This window comes from Melospiza melodia, chromosome 5, assembly GCF_035770615.1.
Source record: "Melospiza melodia melodia isolate bMelMel2 chromosome 5, bMelMel2.pri, whole genome shotgun sequence".
NCBI classification, from domain to species: domain Eukaryota; kingdom Metazoa; phylum Chordata; class Aves; order Passeriformes; family Passerellidae; genus Melospiza; species Melospiza melodia.
In genome coordinates this window covers 73,146,047-73,170,672 of record NC_086198.1, presented here as the reverse complement: position 1 = coordinate 73,170,672, position 24,626 = coordinate 73,146,047, and the positions used below count along the sequence as shown (strand labels likewise).

The 24,626-nt window shown below is 38.9% G+C and overlaps 1 protein-coding gene across 3 annotated transcripts in view; it reads left to right on the top strand.

Moving 5' to 3' along the window:
• Nucleotides 1-24,626, top strand: part of LIMCH1 (LIM and calponin homology domains 1) — a 175,385-nt gene that overhangs the window by 64,348 nt on the left and 86,411 nt on the right. For all 3 annotated transcript variants that reach the window (XM_063157368.1, XM_063157366.1, XM_063157364.1), the window contains exons 2-3: nt 791-861; nt 11,880-11,949. In XM_063157368.1, coding sequence (XP_063013438.1) covers nt 791-861; nt 11,880-11,949 — 141 coding nt within the window. The remainder of the gene's footprint in view (nt 1-790; nt 862-11,879; nt 11,950-24,626) is intronic.

Genomic DNA, 24,626 nt, shown 5'->3' with positions numbered 1-24,626 from the left:
TTTTTTACTTTTAACTGAACATATCTGTTGAGAATGATATGAGGATGAATGGCAAGACATTGTCAACACAGTAGTGAGTCATACAGGGGGGTTCAGTCATGCTTGTAGCATCCAGCACCCTCAGATGAGATTGGGATTCCTGGAAGGTTTCTAGCTGCTCCATCCCTAAGCAGCACAGAATGGCTTAAGAGCTTGTGAGGCAAAGTGTACCTCCTGGTCCAAGTGTACCAGGAGGTACAGCTTCCACTGAGTTTGTATTCTCTTCATGGTTAAATTGCTGATGTGAATTATCTTTTAATACAACCAGGAGTATTGAGGCCTGTGTCTGGAGGGCTATAACTCACACCATTGCTTTCAATTGTCTTTGCTTATTCTATAAAGATGATAAGGGCTAAAGTTCAAGGCTGGTACAAAAGGTTTAATGTGGTGCAAAAAAAGCAATAAAAATACATAGTTTGTCTAAACGCAATAGTTTTAAAATTCAAAGCACTATAAAATAAAACAAGATTACATAGTTGTTTTTGTTTTGTCATTTTTGGTTTTTACTACTAGAAAACAGTCTGCAATTGCAGACTGCAATTGCATTGGCCGGAGCAAATACTTTGTCCTATATGTTAAATAGCTTGATGAAATGGGAAAGAGAAATGGACATTGCTTAGTCCTTTGCAAGGCCTGTAAAGCTCAAATATTCCTTATACAGCAGATGCTCTAACTGAGTATTATGAAGTGCACTTGTAAAGCTCACTCTCTAATAGATGTCGCTCTTTTGTTTCCCTCTACTCTTTTGCAGCAAGTGACTGGCAGAAGTTTTGGTGAGAAAGATTTTCGTTCTGGATTAGAAAACGGCATTCTTCTGTGTGAGTAAGTAATGCTTACAGTTTTAAGCCTTGAATACAATCTTGACTAAAGTAGAAAACAACCTTAGCTAGTATGTTCTATTGTTGATTTCCTTTCGAGAGTTTTGACATTGCACATAGTGGTATTTCACTGCAGTATAATTTCAGTGCCAAAGCTATTGTTATGGTGAGGGTTGAAATGTGGTTTAAAGAAAACAGGTTTTATGAAGTGCTTCCCTCACTCCACCTCTGGTTCTTAGCTGAGTTATGTAAAGCAAAAAAATATGTTTGTTTTTTGGTTTCCTTTTATTTAATGTTGTTAACCACAGATTGGCAAACGGTGTTCCACACCTGCCTGTGGATGTCTCTGCCACAATGAGGCATTTTGGACCAACTCCAAGTCTGAATGCTGTCAGGAGTTAGCCATCTGAATACCATCAATACACAGCTGCTTTAATAGTTTCTGGAAAGGTTAGGTATCCTCTAAATTTTGCCTAAAGGTGTGTTTCAATGACGTGTTTTGTAATTTTTGGATGAGAGACACAAGTTAGCTTTTGCACATTTCTCTCTGTAGTTCTAATGGCTAGTTTTAGGAAGAGTCTTCCAAAACCTTGTTAAGGTTTACATGCCAAAGCTGGTGACTTCTAAGAGGAATTTGGAAATATACTCTAATGCCCTTAGCCCTGTGAAAATCAGGTTGTCAGGCATTTGGGAGAATCTGTTGATCTGAATCACCTGTATGGACCAATTTCTTTCCCTGGATATGCAGGATTGTCACTGAAGTTGATAAAAGCTCTCTTTGCACACCAGAATGATGAAGCTTGTGCAAAACTGAATCCATACTTATGAAGGAGATCTCCTGAGATGTGTAGCTGGACAATTGCAGCTATTGGTAAAGTTTTATACTCTTCCAGGTACTTGAACTTGGAAGCTGTTTTCAGCAGTGGAGTTGAGCTAATATCCTGTAACTCAGCTCTAGGTAGCTGACCATAGATCTGAAACCTACTTGTGTAAATACTGTTATATGTCTCACTGGTGTCATTAATCAGAAGCTTGAACTTTAGCTTTTAAAGGTGAAAAAATATAAAGGAAATGATGTGATCTATTTTGATTGCAGTTGCGTGTCTTTGCTGAGGAGTGGCTTTGGGAGGAGGGAAGTAGTTGTTATTGTTGATCTCAAGTTGTGTAACTCAGAAGGAGCATACCCTCTTTGTATTTAAGGGTTGCTTCTCACACAAAATCTCTCTCCTCTGTGTGTTGAAGGGAAGTGATGTGTGCTGAAATCACTTCTCAGTGCTCTTTAAATGTTAAGGTTTAATTGTGTTGCATGAAAAGCAAGGGCTGTGTATTTCAAGATTAGATTGTAATCTTATCTGCAAGTAAGCAGAGGTAGTCTGATTTAAATACTGTAAATCTTTGAGATGGAAGGCTTAACTAACTAATGTTTTGCTAATGAGACCAATAAATATGTATTTCTTAGAAGGTTGTGAGCTCCAGTCATAACCAGGTCAAGGGGCAGCACTTGGTTATACTATATAACTGTTCTGTGATATTGGGCAAATTGCTTGTCCTCATTTACCACTTGTGGATCAGTGCAAATCAGCCTGAAGGAATCTGTCTCCTCAGCCTCAAATCTTAAAAGCCATGAAGTTTGTATTGCTCTTGGTTAGCAAGCTGTGGCTAGGGTGTAAAACTCTGTTAGGTTAATGTGTTAATGAGAAAGTCACCAAATTGGTCTTGATGACAAACGAACTATAGCACCAGCAGTAGAAGTGTACTCCTCACTGGTTCCAAGCCCACTGTAAAAATAGAGAACTTAAAAGAAATTTTTGGGTCTAACACTGAGAGCTTCCAGAGTATCTTCAAAAAGTACTTTGGCAAGTGAAGCACTGACAGTTAATTTTTTATCTGTTGCTCAGTGAACCCTGTAAAGCTGCCACAAGCAATACTGTCTTTCTAGACAGTACCTTTACTAATAGCTAGTAACTGTCTTTCTAGGCAGTAACTTTACCAAGCTGCTTTTTGTGACTTATTGGAAAATTACCAGGCTACCTAATGAGAAAAATGTAATGGTATACAAGCTTTCTCATCACTCCTTGTCAGTCTGCTGTGCTTTCATTGCAGCTGTCTTCAACAAGTAGATGAAATCCTGATCTAAGATAACTTCAGAAGATAAGAAATAAATGATAGCTGTCTTGGTTTCTGAAGATGGAAGTACTCATTGTTTTTGGTCAGGTTTTATCTGATTTGTTGAAGGTTTTGGAGAAAAGCAAACTTACCTATGTTTTTACCCACAGGACAGTACTCACTGCAAGGCGCATTAACTGACAGCTCATAGCCAGACACTTGTGTGGGTGATGTCCATGTGAATGTGGAATAGCTGTGCTTAACTTCTCTGTGACTGTTTCAGGGTTTTCCTCACCTGTTGTATTTTGTGAGGAAGACTGAAAGCAAGCTTGGGCTCTGAGGAATCCCAGCAGCTAGAGGACTGGAAACTGCTCTCCGGAGTGGGGCACAGTCAGCATGCCTTGAATGTCCCAAACATATCTCAAGCTACCTTCTGGCTTTGCAGGTGTTTTGCAGAAGGGAACGGGGATGTTACCATGCCAGAGTCCATTCCCCAAAGACTCTGGTCTGTGCAAAAGGGTGGAGTGGGAATCTCTGTCTCTGTAGCAGGATTGTTTGACCCTTATATACAGTAATGCCAGGCCTGCCTCCACTTGATCCCAATTTCGATGTCCTAGACAGCCTACAGACACAAGCAGCTACAGACATCACTACACTGGTTATAAATGATTCATTCACATCTAGCAACAATCCACATACTTTAATAAATGAAAATGAATGCAACTGTGCAATGCCAAAAGCTCAGGCTCTTGGGATGAATGGGTTGTGGAGCAGTGCAAATGTGTATGCCTGCCACAGGAGCCTGCAAGCCTTGCACCTGCCTCTCTGGTGGTGTTTGTGCTGTGGCATTTCGATCTGGCCTCTGTACGAACTTTATCGCTTGACGCACTCAGCTGAGAGCTGAGGGGCATATTTAAACAATGCAGGGTGCCATAAAGCAACAAGTCAACAGATGAGAGCAACACAAGCCCTTTATTCTTTCTGGCTGTTGGAAAGCCCACTTGTGCAGTTGCCCAGACAGTGGTAACTCTAATTGTTCACTCAGCTGTGCTGAGAAGCCAGTGACTATGACTTCTGTTTGTCTGAAATGAGTTCATGTTTTTTTAGCATAGCTCTCTGACATCAGTGCAGATGGTGATTTCAGCAGGGATATAATAGCTATATAGGCAGAGGCAGTTCTTTCTCTGTTCATGCTTTGTGAATTAAATTCTCATTTGAAAAGACTGAAGAGTTCTGCATGGGTGGGCAAATATGCCTTCCTGGGGTCATGGTTGAAAGCTATATGATGCAGGAATACAACACCAGTAGCAGGAATATCATTGGAAATCCCCTATTGCTTCTCCGGCACATGTTCAATTTTTTTTCTCCCTTGTTACATAGCTTTCATGTTTAGGTTTGACCCAGATATCATAAGAAGCTAGAGGATTAATCAGAAATAAATTAGATCTGGTTGTGCAATGCTTAGGTCTTCCTATTCTATGGATTCAGACATCTGAATGAAGGTTGACTGCCAAAAAAAGTGCATATCCTGTCTCTCTGTCTGCTCTGCTGGTCTGGGCAGTTCTGTTGTGTTTTTTAAAACAGCAGTTAAGGAAGTCAAGGTTCCTTTTATTTCTAACCATGCAACAATTTCTATAAATAAGTTTAAAAATTATTGCAAGAAGAAAAAATGCATGTCTTGATGCAACCTTGACCTGTTGTTTCTGCTCTAATATCCTTGCAAATACATTTTCAGTGTTTTTGCCCTTCCTCTTGCTGCCAACCTCCCCTTGTCGAGCTCTGCTACTGCAGGATTCCTTCCTTCATGTTAGGTATTTGGTAGTTGAAGACATCTCTGTAGGGATGTGAGACTTCAAAAATTTGAGATAATTGCTTGCTTTGATATGATTATCCAAACAGGATATATATCCAATCTAAGAACTTCTGACATGCAATTGGAATCATATTTTCTCTCAAGCTTTCTCTGGAATCAAGTAATCCTGTCAGCCTGAAAGTTTGTATTAGTAGTAATGAGATTCTAATGTCAGGAACAGGACCAGACCATAAAGAAGAATAACAGCAACAATTGGGATATGGATCCTGGGCACAAGACCTTAAACAATGAACTAAAACAGTTGGATATTAGCAGAAATGATTTGGCTTTGCAGTAGAGTCTAACAACATCATAATTGTGTGTAACACCCTGAGTTCTGTATGTAGAACATTTTAACTGCATGTCTGGTTTATGTATGTATTAAAATCAATTTATAGCAGTACATGCACGCAAAATAAATCTGATTTTTCTCAAGCATGAAAGTTCTAATAAATATTTCACTGCATATCATACACGTATAAAAATGAAAAAAGACTAACTGTATGTGGTTAAAGATGGATGTCACTTTCCTGTGCAGTTCTGGAAACCAACTTAGGAGCAGATTCCTGAGGTCTTCTGGGTTTTTTAGGAAGTTATTTTATCTATTAGCACGTGGCATTATGTAACTTCGTAATATGTGCAGAAACTATGATTGTTCTTTGAAACTATGCTTATTCTTTGACTCTGTAATTTTTATCTTGTTTTTTGAAAGAGGAAATACAAAGATGTTATTGTGTTTTTAAGTTATCTTGGTAAAATTGTGTGTGTACAGTGAACTAAAAAAAAAGTACACTTTGTACACTTTAGCTGCTGTAGGATAATATATAGGAAAGGCACTTCTGCTGTGTATACTTTGAATATATGCTCTTAAAAAGTACAATAAAGTTTTTAGATTTTACTTTTAAATGAAAAAGGTGATAAATTAGTAATGCACATAGATTACTTTAATAATATTTAAAGCAAATATGATAAGTTACTATAAATCTGAGCAAACTGAAGGTGATTATGACCAAGAATTACTTAAAGGAATTTATCATTTATTCTGTCATGATAATTATTTTCTTCCACAAGTAAGAAATCCCCTTAGCTTGTGTTCTTCATGTTGATGGTGATGAATGAGCTGCATTTTCTCATCTGGTTCTGGTGCATCTGACCAAGCCTTGAGCTGACATAAGTGCAGTTGTCAACAAGGTCTGGCCGTGGGCCAGATCAGCACAAGTGCAATGCTGTGGAATAATAAAACTGTTGTACTCTGAGTCAGTGGCATCATGAGGTATGTAGAGCAGCCTTTGCTGTTTATATGGTGTTTCAGTCCTTCTTCTTGCAAGTTAATGTCACTTATGTCATGTGGTAGGGGAAAACAAATAGTCTTTGTAGGTGATAGGATTTTTCAGATATATCATTCTAATTGTCTGTCAGTACTATGGGCCTGGCATCAGTTCAGCACTTGGCTGTGTCGTGAACAGTGGAGAAGTCAGTGGATGCCCAGCCCTTATGCTTAATTAGTATTTTGCTTGCCTTTTCTGTTCTTGGAAATCAAGAAGGTATTTGAGTTTCATAGGCATATTTCAAGTTTTGAGTGTGACCCATGCTTTGAGGTGAGAAGGAATTGGTGTTTTCCTGTGGTTTTCGGGCTCCGTGCTGTAAAGCCAAAACATTATCAGCATCCTGAATTTGGCATGTTGCCAGGTTTGAGAGATGGGCCCCAAGGCTCATTAAGCATTAAGATTTAGGTTCATGTGAGGACATTTGAAATAGTTTTATACAAATACGGAGTCCTTAATCTGTAAGTTTTATTGCTGTTTCATAATGAAGAGCTATTTATTAATACAGTTTAGATGAGGGGCCAAAGGTAACATAAACCGTAATGCTAAGCCTGTGATGAGAAGAGGGGAATAGATAGTGAGGGGCATGCTTAAACAGGCAGAATGACCTCTCCTTGTATTTATGTTTAAAAATGCAAAAATGCATTTTTGCAGACTGAATAGTAGAGCTTTTTCACTGATGCTTGGTTTGACAGAGCAAGAGAGGAGACTGTGGAGCACTGATCCACTCAAAAGGAGTGTTGCTTAAATGCAAGGCAAAGTAATCCTGTGAAAAGTTTCAGCTTTTCAAGAGTGTATGTTTAAGAAAGCATATTTAGCAGTTTTAGAATGCACATCCATGGCCATTGCTACTTAGTGTAAAAACTATGCATGAATTGTAAATTTATAGGTGCATGAGATACTCTTCACATCATCAGTCCTTGTGATTGAAAGTTGTATATAAACAGCTTGTGAAGTTACTTTCTTCCCTTTTGCCTTTCTTGAGCTGTTTGCAAGGCCTCTATTTTGTTCATATTTTTAGTTTTTGGCAGAGCAAGACTAATGCAGTCCTGTGTTTGGAATATTGTTTTCTCAATACTACATATTTGCATAGGCCTTTATTAACATTTTACATATTAGACTGGACCGTGAGCCCTTCATAAGACAAAGGCAGTTCTGTCCTGCTTGTTAAAAAAACACCTTGTTCATCTGATTCTAAATAAATGATGTCAGGGGCATCATTAGCAATCACTCAAGAATGTTTTCCCAAAAATATTTTTGTGACCTCAGGAACATGTTTATATTTTGAAACTTCTTAGCCATGTCTTTTGCAACAAAATATTTTGGCTTTTCATTATTCACTGTTTCAAGGTGATTTGTTCATCTTTAAGACTAATAGTGGATTTTTCTGTCCTTTTAAAATATTTGGGGGCATTTTGGAGCTGCTACTAGACCATGAGTTAAAAATATGTGGATACTGAAGCTGTCTAGGCTAATAATTATCAAGTGCTGAAAGGCTGCTTGTTTGAATGTAAGTCTGTAAAACTTGATTTGAAGGGAGAAATCTCTCTGTGAAGGTTTACTGTGGATAGAATTTCCTGAATTCTCAAATATGAAATGCCCTTTGACTTTTAGATCAGATTATTAGTCAGCTTTTCTTTTTAGGAATATGATCTGTTACTTGAGCAAAGAGCTCTCTTGGATACCTCTCCCTCCAGCCTGGATTGATCTGTGAACACACATCACTTCAGCCTTTCTTTTCTTCTTATTCTCTGAAGATGCTTCTCATCCATTTCCTCCTAGAACTGAGGTCTTTTTGGAGGCTGGGTTTTGGCAGCCATCCTCTGAATATTTTTGTAACTGACGCTTTCTTGCAAGAATTTCATGGGCAGTTTATAGGTGCTTTTCATTAGATCTTTTATCAACTGTTGCCTGAAATGTCTTCTCTTCCTGGCAGAAGTTTTTCAAATTCTTAACTCATGATAAAAAACCCCAGGAAGGTCTAATAAATTAGTCACACAGTGGCTAGCACTGATTTCAGCTTGTCTGTCCAGCTATGGAGATACCTTATCTTCTGGAATGCCAAGCCTTGGGGACAGCATGAGTAGAGCATTGATTCTTCCTGTAGCTATGAGAGCTGGTTTTTATCAGGGGAAGGAAGTGACCTAGCATCTCCCTATGCTGGGACTAGAGAGCTTTCCACTTCCATCATGCCCTGTTGTTTCTATAAGGTGGTAGGCCAGGTCTAAGGTTTTAGCTTCTATGCAGTGTCTTACTGTGCACCAAGCCAGCTCCTGGCATAGGGGAAAGGGAGGATGAGTGTCTGGTTGCTCCAGGGGAGATTTAGATCGGATATTAGAAAAAATTTTCTCACCGAAAAGGTTGTAAGGTATTAGACCAGGCTGCCCAGGAAGTGATTGAGTTACCATCCCCAGCAGTGCTGACTTAACAGCTGGACTTGGTCGTCTTTGAGGTCTTTTCCAACCTTGATTACTCTATGTTAGACTGAAAATTGCAAGAGAACTTTGAGAAGAACAGAGGGTTGTTCTGACTCAGCCCAGGTGCATAAGTGCTAGAGGTGGTGAGCAGAAATCCCCACAGAAAGCTTGAAGGGTCTGAGAGTGGGTCATGCATGTATGTAGAGACTTGGGTTTTTTGCATGGAGCCTGAAAATTCATAGTTGTATCCTGGTTTGGATTATTGATTTTTGGGCTTTTGGTGGGATTGTTTGGCTCAAAATGTGCGAAGGATTAGGATTAGGACTGGGGAAGAGGGCACAGGCTGGAGCTGTAGATGCTAGAGGAAGATATGTGGTGCAGATTTTCTCTCCTGAAAACTTTAACTAGGACATGGCTGGGGACAGAAGGCCCAGGGCAGGCAAATCCTTTGGTTAGGATTGGTGGGGCAAGAACGCGTGGGACTGCAGTTGTCAGGGGCTCCTAGGAGAAGGTGCGAGTTAGTGGATTTTGTTCACCTGCAGAGTCTATCCCTTGAGCAATGGCCAAGGATCTTGTGCCAGGTCCCCAGTGCAAAATGGTGATCTGTCTTGTTTGCTCAGTATTTCAACAGAAACCCACAGAGCTGATAAAACTTTACATACCTAGACACGTGCTCTATGAAAGTCTGAATTGGCACAGAAAATTTAGTTTGTGTATAGAGGCCTATGGCAGAAGAGGTATATTTAGTGGATTTTTGAGAAGCTGGGATGGACACTAACTGTGAGAGTGAGGGCGACCATTGAGACCCTGCACAAACAGCACAGCTTTTCAGCTGGCTTGGTAGCAGAGCAAGCTTAAACCACTCAAAGTTTTGGCATCTGGATTGTTGCTCTAGATGAGGCAATAAGTCAGAAGCAGACAGTCTGCTCTGGAAGAAACCTCCCTTTGACATATTCTGCAGCAAGCAAGTCCTGGGGGGTTTGGTGCCAGACTGCTTAGAAATGCTTCTAATAGGAGAGAAACTTTTTAATAATAATTTTAATTCCTTCCTCAGGCTTTACCATCTTGCCCCATCCCATTTCCTCTCTCTTCAGCCTCAAAATGGTGACCTAAAATGTTGTTTGTTCTCTACTCCTTTCCTTCCTCTCAATTTATCCTTCTCCTGTATTTCACAGGGAAGTCTGTACAAGCCATTTTGAAGATTTATTCAGAATGGGTTTTGGCATTTGAGGTTTCCAATAAGAGCTCTTTATTTTGCTTTCTATTATTGCTTATGACTTTTAATCTGCACCTGCAATGTTGGTTATGGTGCTGATGCATTCATGTTTGAGTAATAAAGAAAATGGGATGCTTTAGCTAATACATTCTTTTTTTCCTGAAACTGAATAGGCAGACTGAGGATTAAAACCACAAGAGAGCTACAGTATTTGGAAAGAAGTCCTCTGGCAAAAAAAAAAAATTATATCTTAAATTGCCTGGTGTAGCAGCTAAATGGAAAATAGTAGTTTTATAAAGTTGCTGCTCTGTGAGGTTAAAAGGTACCATAGTATCTTCTGGGGGAAAAAAAAAAAAGTAATTCTTTTTCCATCTGTGAAATAAAATAATGGTTCTAGAGGATAGGCAGTTCTTTTATTGGTGTTCTCTTCATCTAATGGGGAAAAGTGATTTTTTTGTAAATAAAAGTATAATAATTCATTTGGTTTTAGGACATTGCTGTTAGATTCTACCTTAAACAGAAGAGGAATAGTACAGCCATCTCTATGAGCTTGGGTTACAGAGTTTTTAACTTCAAGAATATTTTAAAAATACCCCCAACTCCCAAAAGTATCATTCCTATTTGTTTTGATGCTACTCCCAATAGAGGATGGTGTTGGAGATGTGGGAACTTCAAGAATATAATAACATGCATACAATTTTGGACAAGTGGAACAAAAGCATTGCTAACTATGATTAGAAGAAAGTGAGAATCTCCCACTCTGCTCCCCTGTTGTGGCCAAGTGATTGCAGAAACCCAACCTATATACTGTTTCAGGGAGATGCAAAGGGAAAGAGGTGAGGAAAAGTGATCACTTCAATGTTCATAAAGCCAGATGTTCACTATAGGAGGGATGAAAACCTTCATGGACTTTTAAACTGCCACAGTCCTAAGGAATCAAGCAACAAATAATGTGCCACCGTGTAGAGATGGCTCTTGGTGGAGCTCTGAGCAGTGGCACACTGCCTGTTATCCTAACTCAGAAGCAGGAAGCTGAAAACCATCACAGACTGTTAGCTTTAGTTGAAAGGAATGTTCTTCTCATTTGGATAAACTTTTCAGGAGCACCTCTGAAATATTAAATATGAATAATTTTACTACCACAACAAGCTGCCAGAGGAGTCTTCTCTTGAATGGAGACCATGTCAGCCCAAAATGAGGTTCCTCTGTTCCATGGAGCTGTTCTAATTTTCAGAGAGTTTTAAATTTAAACAGACATCATTTTTTTCCTTCAAAGGTCTTGAATTGATGATTTTCTTCCCAGTGGATGGAACTGGTTGAATTTTTCTTTGGATAAAAAGCATTATGGTTTTCTCTTGGGGGAAGGGTGGTGAAGACACAGTGTTTGTTGCAACAGGATTTTACAATTAAAATTCCCCACTTTTAGAGGCTTGGTCATTTTTTTGAGTATTGTAACAATGAACCATGTCAGCACATCTCATAGCATGCTCATGGGTGGTGAGGAACTTGGATTTGGAGAGTTGCTAATCTTTAGACACTGAACAGTGTTCAGCTGTGGTATCACTAGTGTTTTCATGATGAGATGGGAGGTTTATGAATTCCCTTTTTATTTGTCTTCTCTCATTTATGATTTATGGGGCCCTCCGTTCAACACAATATATGGAAGAATGGCATTTAATTTCAAGTTTAATATGAAAAAAAATAGACAGGCCACCCATAAAGTGTACATCCTTTCTCACTTTCCTGCAGTGCAGAAACTGCCATAGCTGGATGCCTTCTAGGTTTCTGCTCTCAGGCCCTTCTAGGCATGATCTGCCTGTACACAGGTAAGGCAGGCTGATGTGTCAAAATTCACCCAGAGTCTGTCTGGGTCATTGATGTGATCTAGATCAATTTAGAATTTAAAATAAATACTATTGTGTTACTGTGCTGTGGATATTCTCCATTTCAGTGATCAAATTTGGGTGTCCATATATGTTTTCAGAAGGGAGAAAGGGGAGATTCTTTTTTTCTAGTCACACTGAAATCCTTATATACTGGGGGAAAATGTTTGATAATTTGGATTTTATGACTTTCCACTCATAAAATATTCCTTTCTCATAACAGGTTGCTGAATGCGATAAAGCCAGGGTTGATAAAAAAGATCAACAGACTACCGACCCCCATTGCAGGTTTGGTGAGTATATCAAATGGAGGAAAATGTTTCAGTCCTGCATTTTGCACCTTGACTTTGACTATGGGATTCATAATGCAGTTATTTTTGTAATTTGAACTCTTCTAGCCTAGTAAACTCAGACAGTCCCTCTGAAATTGGAATGCTCTGTGTAGTCACCTTAAGACCTTTCAGTCTTTTTTTTTCCACAAGTAGGCAGTATTCAAGTGTCAGGGTATATTTTTAGAGGAAGACGATCTTCTTGGTTATATATCACCTCTCAGTTGTGGCACTAGCTTTAGAAAAACTGGAATGCATGCATTAGAAGCCACCACCACAAAAAGATAGTTTTTGGAAAGGAAGAAAACTGTACTTGTATATTTTGTCTCATTTTCCCTCTCCCCAGAATACAATAGTCTGCAGATAACATTCATTCTGGGACTATCTGGGGAGCTGTTTCATGTTGACTTTAAGGGCAGACCAAAATTTGTCCAGACTCGGTTGTAAGCAAGGAAGACCACAGAGGATGTGCTGACAGCTCATGGGCTGCCAGGAGCGCTGGGTGCTCAGGGGGTCACCTCAAGTGGGGGCACAATCCTGTGCTTGCTGGTGGGGCAGAAGGTGGGAGTGGGTCTAAAAGAATTAGCCACATAGAAATATGGCTGTACTGATTTTACCTTCAGCTGTAATTGGGAATAAAGAGTCCTTGAGCACGTGGAAGGTAGCCATCCTTTATTTAGACTCATCATGTGCATGCGTGGTTCCTTTGTGTTCTGGCAGCGTTCTTATTGTGGCGTATACAAGATTCAGAATCTATTACTTGTTGATACTAGCTGAAGTTAAGGTTTCTTTGTATAAACAACACTAAAAAGTTTCAGTGTATCAGAAACCATGTTACATTTGCTGTTAAATTAGCTCTGCAATGCTGTTGCATAGCCTTTGAGGCTGGGTCTATCAACATGTAGATTGACAAGGCTACTTCTGCATGAATACCGCCTGGTAGAATCTCATTTTTGATCCCCACCACCCTTTCTCTGAAGTTTCCTTGAGTGCCTTTCTTTTGCCTCTAAAACCCATCTAGTTTTATTCCTTTGCTGTCCTATTTGAAAGGAATATTTGATATAAACAGCTGAAAAAAGTACCAGTAGTGCAGTTTTCTTTTCCTTGGCTCGCTTTCAGGAAAGACTCAATTTTTGTTATGACTGTTTTAAGAAGATTATATTGAATTACACTGGTTTTTTTCCTTATTCATATGGAAAATCCCAATGGTAAGGTGGTTATAGTAGGAAGGACATAGAAAAAAGTCATTATGTGTGTGTATTTTTCTCATTCCTTGAGATAGAGCTCTCTTGCAAGATGTGTATCTTAAAAGCATCATAAAAAAAGAAGTTTTCAGGCTACTAATGATACAGTAAATCTTTTTTCTTTTTTTTGTGTTGTAAAGTCATTTTATTACCTCTGTACCTGTGTCCTCTGATTTCCTTTGGTAACTGCTTTTCTAAGTATTTTTTCCTGATAAATAATTAGGCTATTTCAAAAGTTCACTGTTTGAGTTATTGAACATTACCAATGAATGTTTTAATGTACTGTTCTGTGAATGAATTGCTCCAAACAAAGCAATCAAAATTTCCCCTTGCTTTCCAAGACATCTGGTTCCATACCTGCTGACTTTTGTTGCCATTTGTAGTTACAGTGGTGAGTAAGTGGCTGCTTTAAGGACTGCATGTGAATTAAAAGGATCAAGTGTTCTATCTAGTCTGTTATGTTTATTTATGGTGTATTATTTAAAAGTACAGCCATCGGGGGTGTATTTGAGCACAGGGTGTATCCTTTTCTTTTCACTAACCTGCACCATGCCTATGTATCTGAAAAAGAAATTAAAATATTGACACTATGGTCCAGAAGCAGTTTTACCTCCCAGGTAGTATGACCCTACATGTGAGGCATTCCCTTATTAGTTGCCAATTTTTCTTTATTATCTTAGTTTTGGTTGGCTTGACATACTAAATAGTTACTTCTTTCCAGTTATTTCACCCCAGTGAGTGTGATTTCCTCAGGTACAAGTAGAAATGCTGTGAAAGCTTCAGTACCTTTTCTTCCTTGCATGAGATACATGCTTTTAAATCCTAGATTCTGCTTCTGCCTAAAAAGTGTAATTGAGTTACTGTAACAGAATTAATTTCTTTCCTGTATCTGATAGAATAAGTTTTTATTTCACTAGGAGAGACAATAGGTATGTTTTCTTTTATACACAGTAGGAGCAAAAACTTATGAGTAATTGTGGAGTACTCAAAGTGTCTTTTGTTTCATCTTTAACCTCTAGAGACACAAACAGTTGTATATTATGTAGCTCTACAAAATGTCTACTTGACTCTAATTCTCCAATGATAGTCTATTTTTCTCCTTTGTTATGGTAAGGAAAAATTAGGAAGTGTCCTTTATTGAAGGAAAATAACAGTAAACTTGAAGCCCATATCAGACACATGCTGAGGTGTTCACTTTGAAGTATTATCAGGTGTAACAATTTTGCCTATATTTCATGTTTGAGTGACTTCTCACAACACTTCTGTAAGTATTATGTATAACTGGTTCAGTGTTGACAGACTGAATTCTTCAAATCTGTCCTGGCATTTAAAACTAGATGAATCTGCAGTTACCCTGAAATTCTGACCAGTGACTTTCTCATGTATTTTAAGAGGGAATAATTTATTTGCAGATCTTGCAGACCAGAACACCAGTCATTTAAGTAAAATTTATCAGTTATCGTGCTGTGGTGTTAAAGTAAGAACTCAAGGATCTGAATACCACCATACTTAGCACAGGCTGTATAAATACACAAAGATGATCTTTGTCTAGTTGCAAGTCTAAGTCAGGATGTGGATTGTATGCAGCATTACATATAGAATTACATATGTTCAGCTTGGCAGGCTTGTTTGTAACTTGCTTTGATCTCCAGAAGTGCCGACTGCTTCTGTTATCGCAGCAAAAATGATACATTGCTTTAATGAAAGAAAATGTAGGACCACAGCTTTGGTATTCAGACTTACAGTATTAAATCTGATGAAGTGTTTTATCATTCTTGTTCAGTATTCATTAATCCTGAAAGCTTTTGCTCCCACCAAAAAGCAAATTCACAAAGCATTTAAAGAACATAGTAGGCCTAGGTAGGAGTAGCAGAAGAAATTTTCTCATGTGAAAAAATTGATACTGAGCATCTTTGTTCTAAGACTGTCAGGTTTCTAGAACCATCTTTTAATGTATTTATTTGTAGAAGGCTGGAGAAGTGTTTTGGCTAAGTATTAAAAAACATCGGGAGCTGCAGAAGACTTGCAAAGGTGTATTAGAGTACAATGAATATAATACAACTTTTACAAAACCAGCAATTTTTTTGAGTGAGTTGCTGTTGGTTTCTTTCATTTTGTATGATATTCACAGTGAATACAACTAATTTTTAAGGTTTCTACTAATTGTAATTTTGTACCTCTAGACCTTATTATCTATTCTATGAAAAATTACCAGCATCGCCGTAGATAAGGTTTGCTCTATAATACTAACTACTGTATGTTGACTTTATTTTTCCCTTAAAAATATTCCAGCTTTTGCTTCCTGTCCCTGAATAATGTCACTCTGTGAGAAAATAAAAGGCTTCTGCCTTATCTTTTGTTTGACAGGATTTAGGGGAGTTTATAGCATTACTTCAGTTCCTTGAACAATCCCCACAGGAGCTCAGACACTTACTTCAGAGGCTGTGTGAATGATTCTCACATATAATAGGAGGAAGTAGTGAAGACAAAGATGGAGAGATGAACTTTAGCTTGGATCTTGGCTCATGTTTCAGCACTACTGCATAAAAGATCTGTTTACTGTGGCATCCAGTTTTCAGTTTGTTTATGGTCCTTAACTTTGTGACATATGTATGATATAGCACTGGAAAAAATAGACTTGCAGGAGTCACCTGGTTGCATGGTTGTTGCACCAAGATGAACAGAGGCAGAATGTGCTGCTTAAGAAAGCTTGTTCCTTTGAAAGCAGGGTTGGGTTTTTTTCCCTCATTATTTTCCCAGGAAGTTTCTTTTGGCAAAGTGTTCTCTGAGAGCTTGCTATTACCCTTAATAAGAGCAGCTATCTGTCTGCTGGTGCTGGTAGCTTGTTCTTATGCTGTAATATTGCACAAATTGTAAGTTTGGGGTTTTTCTACTTATATGTTATTTCAAGGAAATGTTGTCCTTATGTTAGCTTTCAGGAGTTTGAGCTACTAATTAAGTTCAGCAAATGAGATCTTGTTTCTTCATGCAGGTATGAACCTCAAAATAAAATTACAAGACCCAAATACAGTATAGTGTGTCTCACACAGTTAAAAATAATTATCAAAGATAAATACACAAACCTTTAACCAACATGCATTATTTTTATCACTCTCTTCATTCATACCTCCTTGTTACTAATTTTTTTTTTAAGAATTATCGTCTTGGTTTTTTTCTTTTAAATTTCTCACTCTCCCTTTAGTTCTAGTTCTTTCTAGAAAAAGCCTGCTCCTATTGTAATATATAGAGTCATAATATATGATAGTTTCTGTTTTCTTGTTTTGTACTACTACTATTCTCTGCTGAACATATTCATTTCCCATCACAATTGTATTCATAAAAAAGTCTTGCTGTGTAAGTTGTGGTACATGTGAAGTAAACAGAAGCAAAATTTCCTGTCTATCTAAAAACAATAAGTTCTTGGCACTCACATTCCAAAAGCATTTTTGTGAGTGTTGATGTACAACAAAGTGTCACCGGCATAGCAAAATACTGTGCAAACCATTCTGCCATGTTTTCTGTGGATCTTCCTTGCTAAATAGTAATTGGTTTCTCTACACTTCTTGTGCCTGCTTTCAGTTCTGAAATCTGAATGCTTGACAAATGCAATATTTAAGATCTAGCCAGTAGTTGAGAGCAGCACTGTGTGCTTTGGCTCATCACATAGTGTACTACATAATGAATCTCTTTACTAAAGCAAGAGTATCCTTAAAAAAATAATGGTTAGTAGCATGTCCTTGTATTCTTTATGTTGTTTGGGTTTTTTACTTCCCTAGCTTTCTAGACTGCCTTCAAATTGATTTTCCATTTAAACTTTCTTGCCTTCGGTGTCATCTGAGCTGGACAGAATTACCTTATGAAATTCCTGTTAAATGAATTTAGCTGTACGTTGTATTCATAAACATTTCTAAGTTACACAAAGAGTATAAAAGCAAACTAACAGGTGTTTCTTAAGCACATTGTTTGCAAACAAAATCTGTGTGGAACAATCTGCAGTGAAGTTGTAGCTAATTCATTGCAGAAGAGGAAAACAGTCATCAGTTCAAATTTGGCAGGAAGCACAGAAAAAGCAGTATCGGGGGGAAAATGAGAAGCAAACAAAACTCAAAAATTTATATGGAAATTCAGCTATTTTTCTTTTAAAAACTGAATTGAAGGGTTTTATTGCTTCCAATTAACCATACAAATGCTGTCCTGGAAGCATTGCTCTCCTGCCATTTAAACTAGTATTGCAAATGGAAAATACAATGCTGGCATCTCATTTAGTATTTTATTGATTAAAATGGCTGTGCTTACTCTGGTGTGTTTGGTTTGGTTCCAAACTCTCAAACATTTGATGCTGGAAATGAATAATTGATCTGATAGCAAATGTACTGGAGACATATTCCGCTGCTTCACTTGGGTTCAGCCTGTGTTGCCTGGCTGCCAAGTTGTACTATAATCTGATGTATGCATGCAAGAGAGGCTGAAATAATAGGAAATTAATAAAAGGCATGTACTATAGAAAAAGAAACAAACAAAACAAAGGGAGGTAAATAACCCCACCTTATTTATTTGTTTGTGATGGTCTGAGCTGCATTTAGCTGGAACACATACCCTCAGAGAAGTGAGTTCAACTCCTAGTAGTGTTCATGTTCACCATCTCTGTGTGGCTCATGAGTTGTCCCTAACATCCATGGGCAATCCCTTCCTTCCTCAGCTACCAGCTGCAGTGTTGTGTTTATGATGGCTGGAGGTGAAACTTGGAATTAAGAACCTTGTTTGTTTCCAAATTGCCCATTATTGATCCCTCAGGTGTTTTTGTGTGCTTTCTACACCACTGGCCCCAGCCAGAACCCAGCCAGGACTTTGGCAGACCAACCTCACTGCTGGCCTAAAGTCCCATCTTCTGGATGCTTCCTTGGCTGGAGTGCTCACAGTGCACTCAATAAGCTGAGCAGTTTTTTGGCTGGGACTACTCCTTGTCGTGCTGAGGGGACTGGCCCTCTCTGCCAGTGTCCAGGAGTTTATCCCTTGTTATAAGATGAAGTCTCTCACTACCCAGGCTGCTCTGAACAGTTTCCTTGCTGGGTGAGAACAGCACCAGCCAAGATGGGTAAATGTTTGCAGGACACTTGTGAAGGATGGCTGTGATCCATAGCTGTTGTGGACATATGCAAACTTTGTCATGTTGTTGAGAACTCTTCTGAAACTAGACTGGTTAGGATTCAAAGGTGCAGCATTTTCACAGTCAGCTTAAGCTGTGCCCTCAGCCTGCTGAGCTCTGCTGCTGAGAATGTCAGGACTTGGTTTGGCCAAATGCTAATAATACTTGTAAGCCCTTTGTGGCAAGGATCATCTGTTAGTCTGTTTTTGTCTAACACCTCACCCCATGAGTCCTGCTCCATGGCCAGGACTCCTAGACAGTATGTTAATACAAATAACAAATAACAGCTACAAAAATATCACAAGCATTCCTATGTCATTCACAGTCTCATTTTAGACTGCTCTCCCAACACCTGTGAGTTTAATCAGTAGGTTTATAATTAGCTTTATTCCCACTGAATAATATAGAACATTAATATGCAAATTTGGAGGCAAGGGGAACCTTTTCTGTGATAAAACCAAGAGGGGATGGTCACTGCAGAGGATATCCTTTTTTGAATGTTTTTTTTTTTTTTTTTTTCTTTGTGAAGACACTCTTTGCCTGCCCAGCCTTAGCATGCTTTAGGAAAAAGTATTTGATTAAAAGCAGAGTCTACCTGTTTTAGGGCTATCAAGTGACTTCAAAGATGCTATTTATAAAATGTCATAATGATTGTTTTCTGGGGTTTTTTTTGGTAGGATTTTTTAATTTTTTTTTTCCATAGGAAGTTTAGTAAACTGAAGGGATAACATTTGAAAACAGCAAAAAGAAAAACATGCTACTGATGAAGTGATAATACTAGGCAGCTGAAATGTGAGCTTGACCTTATCATTGCATTAAACTTTACTATAGATGACAGGGTCTTTCTTGGTTTGGGGAGGGCAGCTGGCTTCCAGGAAGGGCTCATTTTGTAGCCATGAAAAATGTACGTTGCCTACTGGAATAACTGCTAGTTTTGCTTTTAGATGCAGGAGTCCTTCTGCAAGTTCAGCCATGACTTGCATTATATTGGTTTAATGACACTGAGGCGAGTGAATATTTCAGAAATAGTGAGCTTTTGAAAAATAATCTCTAACTATCTGTAAATATCATAAAATATAATAGTTTAACAAATCAATGCCATTTGCCATATAGCTTAAATTCCCACTTAATGAAGTGAAGGATCAGTGCCTTCCTTGAGCTGCTGTCTGGGGAACAAAGAGCCTCCTGAGCAATGATTTATACTCTTCAAAACAAATCCCACTGTTGAAGCTTATGACTTCTCTACATAGTTGGCAAATACCACATGCTCTGGAGACATGTACCATCTTCAGGAATTTTCAATGAAGGAGTTGGATGCTCTGAGTCTGTCAATGTGCTACCTGTGTCCTCTGGGGAATGTGGCCCTGTTGCTGTTTTATCCAGGCACCTGCAATTTTTGTGTGCCTTCTATTGCAATATTGATTAGTTTGCTATGAGGATATAAAGAAAAGCACTGAGCTGGTGTACTGCAAGTGTTTAGGCCAACATACCTAAAATATGCAGAGCTAAAACTGTCCATGGCTTGAAGCTAAATAAGCGTCAGCTTTTGTCCTTAGCAAGGAAGACTAGACCTGAGGTTATGGTTGCTTTCAGCTACCCTGAATTTGGCATTCCTGCAAATGACAGCCTTGGCTTTCATATTAGCTGGAGTGGGCAACTGACCTGGCTAAAAATACCCTTTATCTTCCAGCATGAAATGAAATGCAGGCAGGAGAGAAGGAAGAGGCTCACCAAGGTGGGAAAAGAGATGCCATTCCATCAGTTTAAAATAGTTTTGAAACTGCAGCTTCAGAGTTTAAACTTAGATGTACTCCTTAAGGTATTGACCAAAAGCAAAGGACACAGGTATCTGGGAAAGTCTCAACCTTAAATCTTTCATTTAAAGGTTGTCTGTATTTAAAATTATACTTAGTAGTATTCTCACTCCCTAATTCTGGAAAGCATCTCACAGGTTGGAGTCTGTAGGTCTGCACTATAAATACCCTCTCTGATCCCCAACTGTCTTTTTCAGTGACATGTAGCCTCTGCTGCAGGGAACAGCTAGATCAATGTTGACAATCAGATAACAGCAGCACTGGAAGTGTGAAAAGGGAGGGTACCTTCCCAAAAGCTCTTAACCTGAGAAGTCCTGGGGTGGCAAGCAGGAAGAATTTTCACAGTATATTCAGATTGGCCACCTCAAAATGGTCCAGGGAAGCTCAACCTTCTTTGACCTTCTCCTGTGAAAACAGAGCAAGGCACAGTCTGTTGTGACCCCAGCCCTTGGGCTGAAGATGGTGGCAGGAGAATGCTGTCTCTAATCCCCTCCCTGGCTGCAAACCAACTTGGTGAAGTCCATTGCAGTTAATGTCTGCTAGCAACTGTTTGTGCTGTTTCTATGCTGAAAACCTTTCCGGGTACTCTTAAGTGGATTTATTTTAGATGATGTGCATGTTGCTAGCAGGAGCCTACGTGCTGAATGCAGATGATGGAACGTGTCTTGCTCCAAAGATCACATTGCAGTTGTTTCCCTGACTTAAAGCAAACAAGCAAAAAGGCAAACTAATGGAAAACTGGTGCAAAGTGATTTCTTTAGTTTAAGAGCCCAGTAAAATTCTATAGTCTGGTGCTGTGGTCAAGAATTAATAGAAATACCTGACACTGAATTCTCCTTGTCTCTGCATTCCTCACTGCTCCTGGATTAAAGCCACTTGCTTCCTGCTTGGCATGATACTTTCCAATTGTAATGCATTTCCTCTGAAATGTCCAGAGGTCTAATGATACTATTGTAAACCTGTTAAAATTAATGCTGCAGAGGAAACAGCTTAGTTAATTGCTTATGGAAAATACAGAGATAGGCTGAGCTATCTGACTGAGGGACATCAAAGCCATTAACTATTAACCTTTTGAAAGCTGAATAGCCTTGTGATATAATGTGCAAATCTGCCCCACAGCTTAGTAGGAGAATTGCACATTCATTTATGGACAAGCAATAGAACTAATGGTCTAGAAAATCAATATTGCAATACAAAGGCAATCCTCAGCTCTTTAGAATAGTGTCCTTCTGTTAAAGTCCTCATTTTTGCTAGGTATTTGTTTGTTTCTTCCTCTTCATTTTCATGTGGGAAGCACTATTACTTAAATGGCGAATGTCTTTTTCTTTGGAGCAATAGTGCATGCTGATTTATTACTGCATGGTGTGTGAAAGGGAGTTTTCTTTTCAGGCTTTTCAATAAGGGGAGAGTATTGAACTTGATAAATGTGTGCATGCATCCAAGTGTGTAGTGAGTTCAGCTCAGCTTTTTTCAGTTCATTCTGTTGTACTATTTCATTACCTTGGCTTTTCTCCTTTGAACTGTAGTAGTTCTCATGCACAATTTAAAACCGACCTTGTGTTACCCCATAAGGCCAATGGTAAACATGATGCTTCCCCCCTTTTCCTTTCTCTCTTTTTTAGTCATAATGTTGGTATTATTTGGTCTTCTTTTACTGCTAAAGAGATGCTACTTGACTTAATATGTAGCAGAGTGGCATTGGTGTATTGGGAGGCATGTTGGACTGAGTGCCAGATTGTGACACTTACCCTTGCACCTGTTGTGGGGCAAAATGTTTTAGGCCTTAAAGGGATAGCCCAGGCTGCTGATGCTCTTGCTGCTTGCCATTTATAAGTGTTGGGTTGGATGGGTGCTGTGTAGCTTGGCTGCACAGCCAACAAATCCTATGGGTGTTACCAAACATTCCTGGATATTTCTCATACCTTTTCTTAATGAAAGCTGCCTCACTGCTGTTGTCCTTTGAATACTGTTTCTCCTTTGGTTGGAAAGAAGCTTGCTGTTTTTTTCCAAAACCAATCCCAACTTTACCACTCCTGCCTAGCAACAGCATTAGGGATCTCAGAGCTAATGCCTGCTGTTGGCTAAATTACCTAGGTTGTCAGTAGGTCATTGAATTGTTATCTTTCCATTCAAGCTCTGATATAATGAAGTTATAGAGGTTCCTGTGAAGCTGCTTGGTGAGTGCCTCCAGGGGGAAGCTGCAGGGCTGACTTGCTGGTAATGGGCACAAGAAGATGCAGCACAATACGCAGCTCAAGTGTCAGTGAGACATAGGCTTGCCCCGCAGGCAGCACCCAGTCTTTGGCTGACTACAGGAGGGATCCAAGGTCATTTTGGCAACTGAAGAGAGCTGAACTGTAAAGCAGGTCTGTTCCCTTGGCCAGCAGTGCATGGATCAGGAATGCTGGTCAGTGGTTTTTGGTTTTAACCTTCCTGTCCTTCCTATCTCCTTCTGTCCTGCAGCCCACGGCAGTGAATAAGACCATGCTATAAATGCTGTCTGCCTCTCGAGCCTGGTTTCAGACCAAAGCTGGCAGACCTGCTAGATAAGAAGTGTGACGTTTATGTATTAATTTCTGGAGTTACAGGGATCAGCCACAAAGTATTAGCACCACTATACAGTATGTCCTCTGTTATTTAAAAGGGAGGATAGTGGATAGGTTCAGTTATTTGAGGTTTCAAGTAATCCAGGGCAATTTTCAGTGTAATTAATACATGTCAGGAATTTGACCCTTGTGGGGATAACACAAAGTTCCAGATAACTGAGGTGATACTGTAAACAAGTTGTGAAAATTGTGCCAGAAGACTGTCTGCACAGGTCAGCAGCACCAGCTAATAAAATATCTCAACTTTTGATCTAGAAAAATATTTCATGCAACTTTCACTTGGCACCTGCAGAAGCAGAAAAAAACCCTTATTTTTTTACAATTCCTGCATGTTTTCTTTCATTGAATTTCTCCTGTTACCCCTGAGGGGGTCACAAAGTAGTTGCTTCTTAAACTATAGCAACTGCATGAAAAGGAAAACTTGAAATGTTCTGAGAGTTCCACATGCACCAGACACAGATACACTGTTCTGCTGTACTGTTTGTTTCTTTTCAAAGAAAAAACATGCATATTAAAAAAAATTAATAACTACTACTACAGGCTTGATACTGTGTATTGGAAACAATGTATTATCTGATATTTCAGAAAACAAATTATGAAGAAATGCAGGAATTTGATCAATTATTGACAAAACTAGTTGCATACTTGGAAATAAAACAGAATGGTTCCCAGGGAGCGCTGTCAGAGTTCTTACAAAGGCCTCTAAAGATTTAAAGAGAACTAAGTACATAAGTAAATGTTGTGGGCCAAAAGAACACAAAAAATTGTAACTAAATTCAGTGCTTAGTGACAGACTAATGTAAAAAAGTAGCATGATGTAAAGTTTGTCACGGGAGGCTGAGTTTTGTTTTGCTCTGTATGTTTTGAGAAGTCAGGCTAGATTGGTCTTCTCCCTCAGTGTACGTGCCTATATTTTATTTTTACACTGCTAAATAGTGACTGGGTGGAATCTGATATGTCAGTGGTCTAGAATTTTAGACAAGGAAGAAGCAAGGTAATTACATCCTCTTGGACAACTGGTGCAGTCCAACCAGACCAAAAATTTGAGTAAGCAAGGTACTAGCAGAATTATTTTAGAATGGGTGATGATATCTTCAGCAAAAATGCAACAGTTTTCCTTGTTCTTTCATTCTATCTGAAACAAACCAAAGAGCAAAATTCAATCCAATATTATGATTAGTTTGAATGGAGTTTAGGAGCTCTGTCTTCACACCTGCCTGGCTTCCATTTTTGCACATCTTGAGTCTTTGAATGACACAGCACTGACCAAAATCCATTTTCCTGCAAAGTATCACCTTGCTGATATGAATCTCCTCTTCCCTGTTATCTATACAGCACCTTGAGTCAATTCAGGAGTTTGTAATTAAGAAAAAAACAGATAGATGCAGTAAAATGAAACAGAGGAACAAGGTACTTGTCGGCACAATGTTATCAGCAAACTCAGTATCTATCTGCCACTGGCATTTCAAAGGCATAACTAGTGCAGAATTTTGGGGAGAATGATGGAACAGTTCTAATGAACTTTAGAGGACCCTATTCATAAGCACTGTGTGTGAGAAAAACCAAAATCTGCCTAGAGTCAGCACCCACAGTATTAGACTAAGTTGGCTAGTTCCCAGGGGTGTTTGAGACCTTAAATGCTCTTTAGTCCTTACCCTCTGGTTGATCAGAGATTAATCACTTGCTTTTTTAAATACTATTACCCAATCTCTTGAGCCACCAAATCCTGATTAAAATTTACTTTCTAAATTATGATCCTAGAGAACTGAAACTCCTTGAATTCCAGACCTTTACACATTTTTGAAGAACTGAGAGTTCTTAGTGTTCTCAC